We start from the raw sequence: 18,314 nt of genomic DNA on the forward strand, positions 1-18,314 counted from the left end.
CTGAAGACGCTCCACTCCTCTGCAGCTGGAGATAAAAGAGAGGTCGTACAACAAACTGTCTGATGTTTGGTTTTCATGTATGATAAATCTGATAGAGAGAAAAAGAGACTGAGAACATAAGAGAGAGAACATTTGACTTAATCTGTGGAAGTGTCTTGAGAAAAAAAAGTCCATTTGTGGCCTTAAGACAGGAGTTAGAATAAAACCTGAGAGGTGACCTTCCTTAAATATTTCAGTGAGACAAATGAAAGCAGGGAAAATTAATCTCCATTCTACATCAGATAAAATGCCTTACAGGTGGAAGAACCACAGCTTTGAACTGAAAGGAAGAAATAAATGATTCAAGCTCCAATCTGTTCAGACTCACTCAACAAAGAGAGAGAGAGAGAGAGAAAGAAAGAATGAAATGTGCTTTTCCTCAGGCAATTTTTCTGTAGGAAGTGTCTTAAAGGGCCCATATCTTACATTTCATGTTTGTGTGGTTTTATGTACCAATATTGGTCATATTTCATTTTTGCATTGCATTTTTACACCTCTCTTTATCCCTTAGAATGAATCAGGCTGTTTTTATTACTGTGACTTTAAGACTGATATATGTAAATGAGCTCTATTCTGATTGGCTGCCCTGTACTGTACTTCATTCAGCAGTCTGGGCTGAAACACTCCTTATAACTTCTGGGTAAGTGAATAGGGCTAAACAACTGTAGCTTGAATAGACAGGTATGTGTAAATGTGTTGTTTTCTCCGACAACACAAAAACCAGTGATTGAGAAATTGGCTGTTTTTGCAGGTTTCATATATGAACTACGTAGTGAAATGGAGTGAATAGCATGTTCTGAAATGTTAGCAGTGTTTATACTCCACATCAAACTCTTTTATTTAAAAAATGTTAGGAAAATTTGTTTTTTCCCTTTATTGCTGTTTTGTAGGGCTATACGATACAGAAAAATAACTGTATTATGATTATATCACATCATATTGTTAATGTTATATGTCTTGCCGTATATTCATTACTTCCTGATCTCCCTTAATGTGTTACATTTGGCATATTTTATCAGATTTATATGCATTTGTTGGATAATTAGAATGTGTTGTTCAGAAAAACCCAGTTGAAAAGACTGAGATTGGTCAGGACGAGAGAGTTGAGTGAGAAGGCAAATGTAAAAGAAGAAGCCAGAGGGAGGGAGGGAGGGAGGTAGAGACGGAGGGAGGGAGATGGGGAGAGAGGGGGACAGATAGATAGACAGACAGATAGATAGATAGAGAGAGAAAGAGTGAGAGAGAGAGAGAGAAAGAGTGTGAGAGAGAGAGAGAGAGAGAGAGAGAGAGAAAGAGTGAGAGAGAGAGAGAGAGAGAGAGAAAGAGTGAGAGAGAGAGAGAGAGAGAGAGAGAGAGAGAAAGAGTGTGAGAGAGAGAGAGAGAGAGAGAGAGAAAGAGTGAGAGAGAGAGAGAGAGAGAGAGAGAGAGAGAGAGAGAGGTGCCCATGGTAAATGGCTGAGTGTTCTTGCCAGGCTGGCAGACAGAGGGGCTGAATTGGACAGAGGGGCTCAGAGTTGGGGTCACTGTGAGCTGCGGCACGCTGCAACAATAAGAACCGGTTCCGTTTGAGTGCTTCCAGGAGATCCTGAATGAGCCCCACACACACACACACACACACACACACACACTTGCTGGCTCTCTCAGAAACACACAACCTTCACTACAGCTGCTTAACTTCAACACACTCTCAAACTACAAACAAGCCCTGAACACACCAGCAACAGCACTCACACTCTCAGGGTCTTCACTAGAGCTGTCTCCATCTGAAAGACTTACAATACCAACAATTTAGAGTCAGTTATGATAGTATTTAATAATACATGTGCCCAAAACTAAAGTCTCTCTTCCAAAAGTTAAATATCCTGAGAACATGTTTTATTTTCATCATTTATATTTTATTTTAGCCAAGTATATTATTTTTATTGTCTTTTATTGTCTATACTGCTCCATCACATTAGTGTATTCAGTGTGTTTTTAAAAAATAATTCTGACTAACAAACTGAACTGAATGATGATGAAATCTGAGATTCACAAATTTGAGAGGAATGTCATGAAGTCTCACTGAAATTTAATGAACATGGGTGAAATTTCATGAATTTGAGAGAAATGGCATTAAATTTCACTGTAATTAAATGAACGTGAGTGAAAGTTCATGCATTTAAAAGAAATATCTTGAAATCTCACTGGAATTTAATGAATTTGAGTGAAAATTCATGAATTTGAGAAAAAATGTCATGGAATTTCACTGGAATTTGATGAACTTGAGTGAAATTTCATAAATTTGACAGAAATGTCACAGAATTTCACTGGAATTGAATGAATTTGAGTGAAATTTAATGATGTATGGAATTGTTTCCTACAGAGTCACAACTGAATTGTTGTGAGGTCAGAGATTTACACCCGTATTATTTACACAAATTCAGGCATGAGGGCACAGAGATCGCAATCTCTGTATGTGTGTTTGTGCCCTAAACACCACCAGCAGAGTCCCACCCACCTGCAGTGCTGTCTGCTCCAAAACCAACCGCAGTATTTTACACAGTATCTTTAGCTCAAAAGTTTTGAACTTTTGCAGACACACATCTAAAATGCTTCTAATATAATGCTACTACTCTACAACAGTCATGTCAAATCATATGCAGGAAGCTTTAGAGTCAACCTGTAATCAAAATGTTGGTCATATCAAGCACAATTCATCACAAATCATCTAAAAAAATCATCTAAAAAATTCTTGTTTTTCCACAATCTTTGACTAAGGTGCCATGATTTTTGCCCGCCTCTAAAACGTCACCGGCCAGTAAAAAATAATATTAACCAATAATATCACGTTTTACCTCCCACTACCACCAACCCCACCTGTCATGAACAGAAAATTCTCAAACAGCCAAGATCTTATCTTAAAACTACACACTTTAAAAAGATGGTTCTTCAAGGGTTCTGTAGTAAAAAAAAGGTTCTAAATAGAATCATGAATACTCAAAGAACCCTCTGCATGATTAAAGGTTCTTTGCATCATGAAAGCGTTCTTCAGATTGATGGAGAATGTGCTGTAGATGGTTCTATATAGAACCTTTAGAAAAGGGTTCTATATGACACCCAAAGAGTTCTTCTATTGTGACATGCATGACATCATAACAACAGAAGAACCCTATTTGGTGCTATATAGAACCCTTTTCAATGGGGTTCTATATAGAATCATCTACAGCATATTCTTAAGAACACTTTCATGATGCAAAGAGCCCTTTAATCACACAACAGGTTCTTTGAGTGTTCAAAGTTCTGTATGTACCATTTGCTTTACTAAAGAACCCTTGAAGAACCATCTTTTTAAAGACTGTATTATAAAACAATATCTCAAACATCAGCCAGTGTATTCATAACCGTTTCATGTAATAACTTTCTGTGAGGGAGCTTTTAGAGGTGGACGTCTGGTTCCAGTTACCACCACTGTGAACAATTCTGACTACAAGTGTCTCTAGAACTGAGCATTTCACACCAAACTACTATAAATGACTTTGTTTGCATCCATTTAATTAAGCAGACAAAAAATTGGTGGCATTCATTGTGTGATGGTTGAGAAAAGTACATAACTGTGTTGCACAAGAACTGCCAGTCAATAGCAATTTAAAACTCAAATTAAAGTCAATTAAAATTAAGTAATTAAAGTCAAAATCAATATTGTTTTGTTTAATTATAGTCAGTAATAACAAAAAGAAAGAAGCACTGAAATCATTTCCAACACTTCTTTACTGTACTATCATTGTTTGTTGACTTTTGCCTCACAGTTATTAACAGTCCTTTCTCTTTCTTCCTAATTATCATCATATTTATCATTATTATCATTATTATGGTATTTTGCTAAACATAATATATAGTGCAAATCAGACTCATAATTTTAATGACATAATGGAAAGAAAGTGTCATTGTAATTGGCAACAGAACTGAATCTCTATACTAAATACATATCATATTACTACTATTTGTTCGTTGTTTTAATACTGACATACAAAGCATATATTAATATGTGCGATGGTACACATATGTTGTTTAACCATTTTTCCGTTCGAATAGCTGTATATCAGCTATAGCCTCCTAATTTTAGTCCTCAGACTAATCAGACCAAATGTGCACGCCTGCTAATTACAGTATATTATTTATCATTTAAAATCTTTGTGTTGTTCATAAAAATGTACTGAATAAAACATGTCAAAATACATTTCTGGTCTATAACACTACAATACAAGCTATTTTTGAATGAAATAATTCAAAAGAGATGACTCCACGCCTTTGTGTGGTAGTGTAAATATGTACACGTCAGCTTAAACTGAAAAAGATCCACAGGATTTGTGATGAAAACACTGTGTCTTTATATCACACTTGCTGCAGCAGCAAAAAAGAGTTAGAAAGTCCAGCAGTCCTGCAGCAGTGATCATGGACCAGTGTTAAAATTCTGTACCCATCTTTATTAGCCAGCTGAAGAGCTCATCACTCCCTGTTCATGTTCAAATCAATGCCATGATGGATTTTTACGTCCAAGGGTCATTACCCTAATCTGGGAAAGGAGTAGTCTGGAGTATGCATTAAAATAAGCTCTAGTCCACTCCGCTCCTTCCACACATACACACTTTTCACTCCATGAGACAGGCCCAATTATTTCTACACAGAGTGCAAGGAGGCAGACATAGCAAGAGAAAAGGATGGATAATGTATGTGTGGGTGTTCCAGGCACAGCATGAATAATAGCAGCTCCTCAGCCTCACAGCCAAAGGCACAAGCATTTCTCTGTTTAGTTAAGAAGGTGACACCCAGCGCACCTCCAAGCTGCCTGACTAAAACCCACACGCTAACATGTAAACAGTGCCGTGTTTTGGGTTAGTGAGCGTATCATGCTTGGAGCAAACCGCGCCCTTGAAAGAGGATGTTCTCACAACACCAGCTCACAATACTCCACACCTGAACCTTATTATTCAGGGTAAAGTGACCACATCAAATTAATCTCAGGTCAGTGTAAAGTGTTCACTTCAAACTGGCCTCAGGTAAGTGTAACGTGTCTACTTCTAACTGGCCTCAGGTAAGTGCAAAGTAAAGGTTTCAATCTGGTCTCAGGTCAGTGTAAATATACTACTTCAAACTGACCCTCTTAGGGACTCTCTGGCCTCAGGTCAGCACACAGAGATCACTTGAAACTGGTCTCAGATCAGTGTAAAAGGACCGCTTCAAACTGGTCTCAGGTCAGTGTAAACTGACCACTTCAAGCTGATCTTACGTCAGTGTAAATAGACTACTTCAAACTAACCATTTCAAACTGGTCTCTGGTCAGTGTAAAGTAACCACTTCAATCTGGTCTCATGTTAGCATAAACTGACCATTTCAAACAAGTCTCAGATCAGTGTAAAAGGACCACTTCAATCTGGTCTCAGGTCAGTGTAAAGAGACCACTTCAAACAGGTCTCAGTTCAGTGTAAAGTGACCATTTTAAACTGGTCTCACATCAGTTTAAAGTAAACACAAATTGCTACTTTAAATTTAGTCTTCAGTTTGATGGACATGAATGAATTTATTTCCAAAGCATTTTTATGATTTATTGAATTATTTTATTTCTTTATATATTTGCATCAAGGCAAATAGAGGCTACTTTGAAGCATCGCAACTGAAGCTTGCAGTTTGCCTTGTATTAACACCTTTAAATCACTGCACAATTCCATATGTGTTATTTCATAGCACTGACATCTTCACTATAATTCTAAAATGTGTAAAACTTTTTACTGATGCTGTGTCATGCTTGGACCGAGCCACGACCTTTTGAGATAAGGGACTGTGATCAGCGTGGACGACTCCAAACTTGGTCTCAGATCAGTGTAAAGTGACCACTTCCACCAAACTCTTTATCTGCCTGCACTGTTCAACAGCAAAGTGTAACTAATGAGCACACAACTGAGAACCAGTCCAAAGGTCAGCGAATTGCATCCCTTCTTACTGATCCCTTATCAGGGATTTAGCTCAGCCTGAGGACTTAAGGTCTACACTGGACTGTAAGCATGGCTGGTCAGAAAGTAGTGTGGTGTAGCTGACCTGGGATGGGGATGACTGGGATACTCTCATTGGGCACCACTCGCGGAGAGCTGCTGTCCTCCACATAGAAATGAGCTGTCTGGAAACACCTCCTGATAAAGAGAGAAAGAAAGAGATGTGTTACTATTGAGAGTTACATTTAAGTGTGCATATGTCTTACATATACTATTGTGAGCGATCTACCTTACATATACTACTGTGGATTACATTTAAGTGTTTCTGTATCTTACATAAACAATTGCAAGTTGTACTTAAATGTGTATATATATATATATATATATATATATATATATATATATATATATATATATATACACACAATATCTTTTATATACAATTGCCAGTTACATATACGTGTGTATAATACAATACTGCAAGTTGCATTTAAGTCTGCGTATATCTTACATACAGTATTGCAAGTTAAGTGTTTTTATGTCCTATTGCAAGTTGCATTTGAGTGTGCTTATGTCTTTACAAAAAAATACATTTTTTTTTCATATAAAAGTATAAGTGATGTTAACTGTGCATATATCATATTGGGGATTACATTTAAGTGTGCATATGTATTACATATATAACTGCAAGTTGCTTTTAAGTGTGCATATATCTTACATATACTATTGCAAGTTGCATTTGAGTGTGCATATATCTTACACTATTGCAAGTTCCACTTAAGTGTGCATATATCTTACATATACTCTTGCAAGTTGCACTTAAGTGTGCATATATATTACATATACTATTGCAAGTAGCATTTAAGTGTGCATATATCTTTCATTTACTATTGCACGTTGCACTTAAGTGTGCATATATATTACATATACTATTGCAAGTAGCATTTAAGTGTGCATATATCTTTCATTTACTATTGCACGTTGCACTTAAGTGTGCATATATCTTATACTATGGCAAGTTGCATTTAAGTGTGCATATATCTTGCATTTACTATTGCAAGTTGCATTTAAGTGTGCAAGTATCTTATATATGCAATAACGGGATACGTTTAAGTGTGCGGTATAATATATTATTGCAAGTTGCCCTTAAGTGAGCATATATCTTACATATACTATTGCAAGTTGCATTTAAGCATGCACGTATCTTACATACACTACTGCAAGTTATAGTTAAGTGTACATATATCATCTATTCACAATTGTGCGTTACATTTAAGTGTGCATATATCTTGTATAGGAAAATACGCTACATATATATGCTACGTTATATGTTTTGAAAAAAAAAACTGTATCTCCATTTTTTTATATCATTTAAACACAGCATTGTGTGAACATTTCATGAATGAATCAATAGAAATGATCCTTTAGCTACTTTAATAGAACTCTACTTTAACTTACATTAAAAGTTACTAACATTTTGACTTCTCCTTTAAAGTTATTATGACACATTCTAATTTTTAGTACAGTGAAGATACATATGCAATATGTAAGTGTTACTTTTAGGAATGTGTAACATACAGTTGTGTGCAGAAGTTTGGGCACCCCTTGTAAATGACATGTTTTGTTGATCTTCTAAGTTAAAGTAAGTTAACACATCCTCCACAGAGAACACATTTCTGCACATTTTAATGCATATTCAAAGTTTATCTGCTGAATTTAACATATTGGGGAAAAAGATAAAACATAAAGTGGCCTGTGCAAAAGTTATGGCGCATTTTATATTTCATGTTTTATTTTTTTCCAAATTTCTGAAACTCAGCATACTGTCCACTAAAATTTGCATATGTAAGTACGTTCTCTGTAGAGGATGTGTTAACTTACTTTCACTTAGAAAACCAACAAAACGTTTCATGCCACCAGGCGCGCTGCAACTTTTGCACACGACTCTGTAAGTGAGCAATATGATGACGGACTACAATCAGTGTTAAAGTAGACTGTATACAGTGGCAGAGGTGCACACTCAAGCCAAGATCAAAGTGAACTTTACACCCGTATCCAAAGAGCAAAGCAAACACAACCACACTGACTCAACACACACACACACTTACAAACCAAGTGAGGAACAGTTTTATCTGCAGAAAGCCTCTTCTAAAACAAACAGAACACGGCAGTATGAAAGCCCTGCGAGAGCCGTGACTTTCGAGGCTGAACCCTGTGCACACCCGGCAAGAAATGAAACAGAGCAGCCTCTCTGAACAGCTTCTCAGCGGAAAATAACAAGAATGTCAAGGCGAATCCGCTCCGGTGCACGAGAAACTGTTTCTTTTCTCTTACTCTCTCTTTTTTTGCCTCCTTCTCCTTACACAGAAACAAAACAGTGCTGATAAGTCCCCTCAGAGAAAGAGAGGGAAGAAAAAATCAAGGCGGACGAGAGACAGAAGTTGCAATCAGTCCGAGGAGAGAGAGAGAGAGGGAGAGAGAGAGGGAGAGAGACACTTGGAAGTTTCTCTTCCTACCTGTACTTCACACACAGGAGAGAACACAAGCTATTCATCCTCCGAAAGAACGAGGGATCTGCAGACAAGAGCAGCAAGACAACAGAGGCTCCGGCATGCTGTCTTTGAGTGATTGGGTGAGAGAGAGAGAGAGTGAGAGCAAGCAAGCAAGAGAGAGAGAGAGAGAGAGAGAGAGAGAGAGAGGAGGGATCAAGGTTGGGTCCCTGTAGTGTCACGCGGATTTTAACTCGGTGGCTGAAGTCAGAGCTGTAAACACTGACCCACGGTCAGCTCCATGTGTCCGTCCCTGACTCCAGACCCGAGGTGGTGTCTGGCCCTGACTGACCGGAGATGGGCCGTGGAGCGTGAGGTGATTAGCCAGAGCGGGGAGGTGACAGAGGGGCGGCCTGAAGAGCGTTCAATAGGATTAACTTCAGCTAACATTCCACCTTCTCCACCCCCAACACACCTGCTGCCCGCAACTACTGGCACACACACACGAACACACCCTGCTGACTGGACACTCCTTCGCTTTGTTCTTCTGTTTTATTTGCCCTGGGCTGTCTGACCAGTAAATGAAGGCAGGAAAAAAGAAGCAGCACTAGATGGATTCTAATCATTGTGGAAAGACATGAATTTAAAGGGGAATTCCACCAACTTTTCAAAAATTTTGCATAATTCAATCTTTGAGATGTAAACAAAGTCATTTAGAGTTTTTGATGTAAAATACATCACTCGAGGGAAACTTACCAACTCAGATTTCTTTACAGTGGTGGTGATAGGAACCAGAGGTCACAACACAAATACAGCCATTTCATTTACTATCCAAAACGATCCAGTGAACCTACAAGTGTTTTTAAATGTAATGTTGACTATGGAAATAAACATTCTTTGAGTACAATTTGCCTTACAATTCCCTGTATGTACCTCTCCAACATACATTAAAAATTATGATTCAGGCAAATAAATTCCCTAAAACGGACATGAAACAATGTCTCAGGCATTACAATTTCATCTAATAACCTTCTGAGAGGGAACTAAGGCATTAACTAGAGCCAATAAACTAACCAGACGTCTGGTTCCCATCACAACCACTGTCAAAAATTCTGTCCTGGAAAGAATGGAGCATTTCACATCAAACCTCTCAGAATGACCTTGTTCACATCTTAATGAATTTACTATGCTCAAATACTGAACAGTGAATTCCTCTTTAACTACATTCCTCATGGTGCATGTATACACCTTAAGAAACGTCCTCTCATGTTTTGTTTCGTTTTTCACTCATAGCTCAATAAGCCCTTTTTAAAGCACTCTTAACATGCAATATCTGGCAGTTTCTTTAATAACGTTGAGTGAATATATATATATAGATAATGATGTGTTTTACAAAACCAGAAGTAAAGTGGAATTTTGCCTTGTAGGTGAGCAAGCAAGTCAATATTTACATTTTTACTATTTTTAACACTATACTACTTTTAACGTGGTGTTAAAAATGGTGTTAAGAATGCTGCAGTGGTGTCTGTTTTATCTCAGCATGGCTGTCGTGGAGCCATGTGAATTGTTTTCACAGCGGGGGTTCTCAGCCATCCTATTTCACTGCTCTTTGCTCACTAGCAGCTCGGCACAGTCATTTCACACACACTGAGAGCCAAGAGTATCCTAGTTAATCTAATAACAGAGAATTTTATTAGATTACATTAGGTAAAAATATTTTGATATTTTGATGGAATAGTGACTAGGGGCTCTCTGCTGATGGAATGGTGACTAGGCCTGCTGAAAGAGGTTCAAATAAGCATAGAAAATCCATCAAAGGTGCAGGTTTCCATCAGTACAATATTTGTGTTTGTAAGTAGAAGTGTAGATGTTAGTAACACTTTATAAAAAATGTTCCGACAAGAGTCTAATTTTGCCAACTTTTGTCATTAACCTCTGTAGAAATAAACTGAATATTTTTTAATGTTGAAGCCCAGAATCAGCCAATATTTTGTTATACAACAATAGACTTGGGATAAATTGATATTGCAATTATAGTGAATTAGAAAAAAGCTTGAATTATTACCAATGAAAAATTATATCTTTCATGCTAATATATAATTTCTACGAACAAATGTTGAATTTTAAGATTTTTAAATTTTAATTTTTTTTTAACAGTAAAAACATTTTCTGATAAAAAAACTTTCTTGATTAAAAATTAAAAGCATATTTATCAAAACATTTCCTACTATTTGTCAGCATGTCTTCCTTTCATAACTCTGTTTCTGAGAATTTTGGTTTTCTTTAACTCTTTTATTGTATCTATTTTGGCGGCCAACAGGAGCTTCACTTGGCATGGGTCTTTAATATGTATGGCCTCATTTACATGTGGATTTTGATTGGCTCTTGCCTAGGAGATGTGAAAATACTACAGCATTAAAAAGACCACCGGTGCGCTAATCACCAATACGGTGACTTTACGAATAGCTCTTTTTTTATCATGCTTCACATTTTAAGTGGTGCAGCACTGTAACCACCGAGTTTCCTAAATCTGGTTCTACATCGTGTGCGCAGTCTTGTTTAGCATAAGAAAAACATTCTTTCCATTTCTGCAATGTTTTTGTAATTTTTGACAAATTGAGAAGTGCAGACTCAAGCTAGCCTATCCAGAATGTAAATGTTCATTACATAATTTAGCTCATTACATAATTTCATATAAATAATTATGTAAACGACAATGATAGCACCGGATGTCTAAGAGTTAAATCCCTTCAGGATGCCTCCGGCTCCCTTTCATGTGCTGAAATTCATCCATGAAAATGTGGCCAACAAAAGCTGTGGCGGCTGCATGGGGAGCCAGAGCTGGAGGTAATTAGCACACACAACTCTGAAGCGGTTAAACAGGACATTAGGTGCTGGGAGATTTGCTTAAGAACTTTAAAGGAAAAAGGGCCTGCCAGGATGCAGAACCATTTATGAACCATTCACAGAGCAAAGGTCAATTACTCTGAACTAATCCAGACTCTTTTAGCATTGTATGAAGACAGCAGCTCGGCAACGAACCTAAAGTCAAAGCAAAAAAGGCTTACATAAGAAGAGTTGCTATACGCACTGAATCTGTGCATTAGAGAACAATCGCTGGACTCTCCACAAATAAAGAACACATCAGTGGATGGCCAGTCTCTGACAGCTGGACTTTGAATGAACAGACCAAGGGCTTTTAAAAGCTTAATCCTGTCCATTAGACCACAGAGGAACCCCCACATGGAAAAAAAAGAGAAGAAAAGAGACAGAGAGGGTTGAATATATACATATGTGCTAGAAGTGTTTCTAATACATCACCCATGGACTGAACCCTAAGTATTAATTTGTTTAAACAAGATTAAAAAATTGCCAAACATAAGAAATTACATACAAATTGTCTGCTGAGTTGAGACCCCGAAAGAGGTGGGGTGCCATACACACAGCATGTGTTGTGCTATATGAAGTGCCACCATGCTGGGAAGTGGGATGTTTTAACAAAGAAATGTTCAAGTTAATATACTTGTGAATAAAGCAGGTTTCTTTGACTGCACAGCTTAGTCTAAAAGCTTTTATGCATGTAGTCTATATATCCCGCTTTGTTCATACATTTGCTCAAACAAACTGCTGTTTCCTGTTAAATCAATGTGATGGATAACATGCTACGTCGCAGTCTATGTACTCAAATCAGATCATTTATAAGTCAGATTATTAAGTAAACAAAGAGGTGGTGAATGCTGTGGTGTCTTCTGTGTCAACCAGGTAATTATGAAGCAATTAAAGTTCTATTTTACTGTATTTTGTGTACACTGTGTTTTTTCCACCTGCATATCACATCAGTATAATGGCACTGTAACATACTCTAAGCTACAAAGTCAGCTGTTACAACATGCTAAGCCATTTCACCCAAAGAAATTGTCATGAAAAAAATCAATGTCACCTGACATAGATATTATAACAATTCGACATCAAAGTTGACAAATGCAGCCTTTATGAGAGACGACACCTATTGGAATAATGTTTTTTTAGGTTTATGTAGGCTATCGTGACATGCTTATGTAGGCATCATATAGCTTTTCGAACACTGCCCTCCAGTTAGTGTTATCCATTTTTCAATTCAATTTCTATGTATTGAGTTTATTAATTTAATACTTTGACATAAAGATTAAGCATGTAAAATAAAATGTGCCATAACGTTTGCTCAGATAAAATTTTATGCCTTATTTTTCCCCCCAATATCTTCAATTCAGCAAAAAACAGTAACTGTGCATTAAAATGTGCATTAGTGTGTTCTCTGTAGAGGATGTGTGAACTTATTTTCACTTAGAAAATCAACAAAAATGTGTTATTTGACCAGCGGCCACCCATCTGACTGCAAGTTCTTACTTACATCATTCTTACGTAGCATATTTGGTCACAACTAATAAAGCTTGGGTGTATTTGACCTTATGTGTGTGTGTGGGGGTGGGGAGGTGGGGCTGTGTGTTTGTGCATGTGTGACACCTTCAGACAGACACTCACACACTGGTCAGTGTGGTAGAGGTCAGGGGTTACATAATGTAATTCAGTTGGCCATGAGCAGTTAAGGTAGTGTGATGTGGAGTAATCAAGCTAATCTCTCCTGATCACAACTCCTACACACACTGCCACTGCTGCTCTACACTGCCCCCCATGGTCAGGAGTGCATGTGTGCATTGAGTGGTAAGCATTTATATGTGATAATAATACTATACCCCATTCTGTATATGCAAGTACCTATATGTGATACCAAAATGTCCCACATGCATTATATATGTGTACCTTTTGCAAAAAGAGCCACTGTATTGGTCCTGAGATTGTAGGTTAGCCCTGTTTTTTTGCTCTGGCTTTCCTATAAAGTCAGGACTTTTTGTCCTGGAAATGTACAAAAACAAACACACATACACTGTGTGGCCCACTGTACGCTCCAGAGGAGAGTGGTGAAGGGGAGCAGATGGGCGCTGGTGCCCCGGGGCAGCGGCAAGGGACAGCCAGCACTGCAGCCAGAGCTGTTTGCTAAACATACCCACAACCAGAGAACAAGCTCACAGCTCCTAGGAGACTGACTCAGCAGTGAATAGGGGAGAAAGTTCCGGAAAACAGATGCAGACCAGACAAAAATGCCCGGACACAGTTCAGAAAAACAAAGCCTTCTCCCTATGCTCCCTAGTCGCTCTTCGACTGCTGGGAATCTACAGCGAGGGGGCGAAAGTGTTGTGAATAATAGAGTGTCATCCAATAACGCAATAGATGTTTCAAGAAATAAAGCAGCCAAAGACAACTCAAATGTAGCCGATCAACCAAGTCATGCTTGGTGTCTCAAGTTTGCGTCTTTAGTTTTGCACTGGATCTATGAGGCTAATGTAACTAAGCAGGTTATGGAAGTTTTTACCTCAATAATATTCTAAATCATCACATCTTTGCTTCAAACTGTGTTCACTGTTTAGATAATCTGAAGCAGACTTGCTTATACAATGGTTTTACACTATGTGGCACACTGTTAAAAATTATTATTTATTTATTTAGTTAGTTATTATTATTAAGGTATTATATACCTTATACAGATATATAAAGTTATGTTGTAAATAAGCTACATAGAGCAGCAGCCATCCTGAAGCCTAAATTTAATTTCTACTTTTGTCCAAAATCTAAAGAAGCAAACAACAGATCTGTCTTGGCTAAACAACTACATTAAGGTTAAGCAGGGAAATTATGTAAACTTGATTTTATACTAACCAGTCTTCACCACAATTCCATATTCTAGGTTTAAGTAAGGAGCACCATTAATGACAATAAGAAAAGAGGGTTTGTTTCAGGGCTGGATAATATGACAATATTAACATTATTGTGATAAATTTCATCATATTTCTGAGCATACTGTGAAACATTTACATGCACAATAATCAGATCATAATCTGATTTCTACATTTCTGTATCTGAATATTCAAAGGGTAAACACCATAGACTGATCAAGAAACCCCACTAAGAAATCTGATACAGGGAGCTGGATTTTAGCTCATTAGTCAGATTTCTCAGTGCATGTAAACTCTTACTCTGATTTCTTTCGGATTTCTCAGTCTCCGCATGTGCAAAACAGACTGCAGTAACAGAAATAAGCTGTATGTTCATATATTTATGTAAAGTGGTACGATGTTTTTTTTTTAAAGAAAAGCTTCAGTTTATGTCACGTCTTCTTCTGTGAGTTTATTGGCTCGTTACAAAGCAGAAATACGATTACTGCCTGACTCATGTAGACCCAGAGTTTTCACATTATCTGATTACTCAAGTGCATGTAAACACATTGATCAGCCTACTGACAAAATCTGATTTTCTGCAGTTATTGAATTATTAAGTGTATGTAAACACTCATTGTATTTACTGTTTTTAATAGTATTTTCAAATGTGGCACTACTGGTTCTTTTTCATCTGTTCAAACTTATCAAATGAATAACTAAATATAGTGACGCATATCGTGTTTCAAAAAAATGCATTCTTGTCATATGCTATTTTTGCCATATAGCCCACCACTACTTTGTTTACTCTTGACTAATGAAGATGAGGGAAAGCAGAGCTCTAAAAAGATCAAAATAAAACTATACTGAAACTGGGGCAAGAGCCAGAAAACAAAAGCATTTACAAGACAGAGAGAAAGACAGATGGAGAAAGGTATTGGATTTGTGAAAGTGATGTCTGTTCTCTCTCTCGCTCTCTTACTCTCTCCATCCATCTCTCTCTGTAAATCTACTTAGGAGCCCCTTTCACCCAGCCTGAGGTGCGGCCATGACAACAGGACCTTGGAAACCGTTTCCATGACACTACCTTCGCCATGGTGATGCCTTGAAGGGAGGCCACAGCCCCTCTCTATCTTGCTTACCGTCACAAGCGGGTCATCACGCACACCTCACACACACACACACACACACACACACACACACACAAGCTGCTCTTGGTCTGGCTAGAGGTTCCATGAATACGGCGAGGGTCTCCAGGTGATAAATTACAAGCACTGAAATCCATGCACACGCACACATAGGCACACACAGGCACACACAGGCACACACAGGCACACACAGGCACGCACACACACACACTTGTGGGACCGGGACTCTGCTGCAATAAAGCTGAGACTAATAGTGTGACAAAGGCAAAAAGAGACAACAGGTGAACTGATTCAGTGATTTACTGAACCAGTTAATCAACTGACCTATCAACAGGCCAGTCACAATGAAGACATTTGTGCAGATGATGAATTGTCATATAAATAATTAAACTCTTTTTGTTCACTGTATATTATTTTGTTTTCATATGACCAAAGATGTGTCTTAGTAAATGTGTTTTCCACTTTGCTTTGTTTAAATGCATTTGCCTTAACCAAACAGATAAAAACGCACTGCAATGTAAACCTTTCGCTGCTGTTGGAAGAAAACCTTGTATCTCCATTTTTGTCGTTTTTCAGTTCATGACATTCTGAAAATGCCTGTTGTCCTTTACATTGTGTGTAAATTTCATGATAAATGGACTAAAAGAAATGGCCCAAAATTACTTGGAAAAAAGTCTGGTTCATACAATGTAAGGGGCAACAGGCATTTTCAAATTATGCCTACAAGGTTTTGTTTTGTCAGAAACGATATTCTCTACAGTCAATATTTTGGCAAATTGGAGTGCACGGTTTCTATTTATTTGCAGAATTTAACACATTGGAAAAAATTACTTGTGCACAGGCCACGTTAGTTTTTTCCCCAGTATGTTACATTCAGCAAGTTAATCGTAATTGTGCACTGAAATATGCAGATGTGTGTTCTCTGTAGAGGATGTGTTAACTTTTCACTAAGCAACAAAACATGTAGTATAAATAGTGTGGGAAATAGTGTGCATTAAAAGCTAACAAATACTTGCGCTCAGGCAATAACGTAATAATTGTAACAGGTTGTGAAGTTTGGCTTTACAGCTTTAAAGAACGTTGGTAAAAAATGCAGCCAAATAAGAAACTGTAGCTCTCAGTTTTTGTCAAAACAGCTACATTTCGGGTTTCATTATTTCGAATTATACATATTTTGTATGCGTCAAGGACAGATTGGGTGTAGTTGCAATCATGCTAACAATAGCACACTGATGAATTCATTATCATTTTTAAATTGTCTTGTTTCCATTAGCTACAACCAGACAGCCCAGCTCTGGAAACTCAACATCATCCAGCACCTCTAAACAAAGATCGTTGCAGTTTCTTATTAGGCTGGACAGGATTTTGCCTGTCCTGTAACACTTGTCCAACCTAGCAAGTGTAGCTATGAAAGAATGCATTTGTGGGTGGAGCATGGACAGGTCAGGCGAGTGAGCGATTCACTCACTAAATTAGCCTGGATCAGTGAATCAAAGTGACTGTCTACTAATCTGTGTTTGGATAAATGAGTGAAATTGTTTAGTCTGCCTGTCCTCTTTCTCTCTTACCTCCAGTAGACGAGCACAGCTAGGAGCAGGATGAGGCAGAGGAAGGTGAGAGCCGACACCACCACCAGAGGAATAATCCACTCCATCCTGCCTGAGCCAGGAACCGGCCGCATACTGGAGACTATGGTCCGCTCTAGAACGCAAACACAAGCACACATAAGTGGACACATTGCAATAACAGGTCATCTATTATACTTTTATGATTTACGTATATTATTGTATATTGTACGTCATTGTTCTAAAAAATCTTGCATCCCCATAAAGGTATTTTTATACATGAAAAAAAGAACGCTCTCAACTTCAATGTGCGTTGTAAATAATTTTGGTTCATCTGTCACTAAATGTCTACACAATGTAACGGCAAGTGAGTATTTTCAAATAGTGTAAAACAAATAAATACAAAAATAATAAGTTTTTAATATGACAAGTTGTTTTTGTTGCACAGTGTCTATATTGTGTTATGCATAGTGAGGCCAAAGACAATTTCCCTGTCCTGGCTGGACAATAAAGCTGCATTCAATTCAATTAAACTAATTTCATGTTAAAACAGAACAACTATACAAGGCAGTAACAGTAAACAGTGATTTGAACAATATTGCCATATGAGTTCCCGCAATTAACACATCGACAACAGCTGTGATTACAGGCAGATGAGATAACATGCACTTAGCACCATCATTAGGTTGGTGGAAATATAGTCTTACAATATGTACTTATTTCAAACTGAAGCATCACTTCATCATCTAGGGGTCACGATACACATATTCATATACATTTGTTCTATACACAGGTTGTGAGACAATACATGCTGTGAATCGAATTACAACATTCGGTAAGTAAGATTTAGTGCTATGAAATGTGGGGAATGGTTTCTATAACTCTATTTAACACAATCTATGATACTTCTAAAAGCAATAATAATCAATGCATAAACACCTCCACTGCGCAGCTCTCAGAATTGGAATGAACTGTGATTCACAAAGCTGATGTTAGATTCATATTCACCAGTTTCTTTCAAATGGTGCAGCTGTTACACTCTGGCACCTGAGAAAAATTCGAATAAGAACCAGGTGAATAAAAAGCTTCAGCTTTGTCTGCCTGAGAAGCTTGAATAGCCAAGCTGTTTGAAATGGTGAGTGAAGAGAGCAAATAATAGCTAGAAGAAAGCAAAGTTATCCACGCATACATCTCCGGTTTAAGAACACTACGTTTACCCAGTTGAGTGAAATAACGGCGTGGGACGAGTGGTAGACCGAACAACGACAGTGTGCCAACACTGCACACGTTGCAATTATTCATGCATATATCTCAATTATGGTAACTCCAGGGTCCCCAGTCCCACTCCTGTAGATCT

The 18,314-nt window shown here is 37.8% G+C and overlaps 1 protein-coding gene across 2 annotated transcripts in view; it reads right to left on the reverse strand.

The window, feature by feature from the left end:
* Positions 1 to 18,314, reverse strand: part of ptprga (protein tyrosine phosphatase receptor type Ga) — a 430,472-nt gene that overhangs the window by 31,224 nt on the left and 380,934 nt on the right. Inside the window, exons 14-16 of one of the 2 annotated variants that reach the window (XM_036559789.1) lie at positions 16,961 to 17,093; positions 8,522 to 8,560; positions 6,112 to 6,203 (exon numbers count right to left, since the gene is read on the reverse strand). In XM_036559789.1, the coding sequence (XP_036415682.1) occupies positions 6,112 to 6,203; positions 8,522 to 8,560; positions 16,961 to 17,093 (264 nt within the window). The remainder of the gene's footprint in view (positions 1 to 6,111; positions 6,204 to 8,521; positions 8,561 to 16,960; positions 17,094 to 18,314) is intronic. The other variant, XM_036559788.1, reaches the window with a different exon arrangement.

This window comes from Colossoma macropomum, unplaced genomic scaffold (genome assembly GCF_904425465.1).
Source record: "Colossoma macropomum unplaced genomic scaffold, Colossoma_macropomum, whole genome shotgun sequence".
Classification (NCBI taxonomy): Eukaryota; Metazoa; Chordata; class Actinopteri; order Characiformes; family Serrasalmidae; genus Colossoma; species Colossoma macropomum.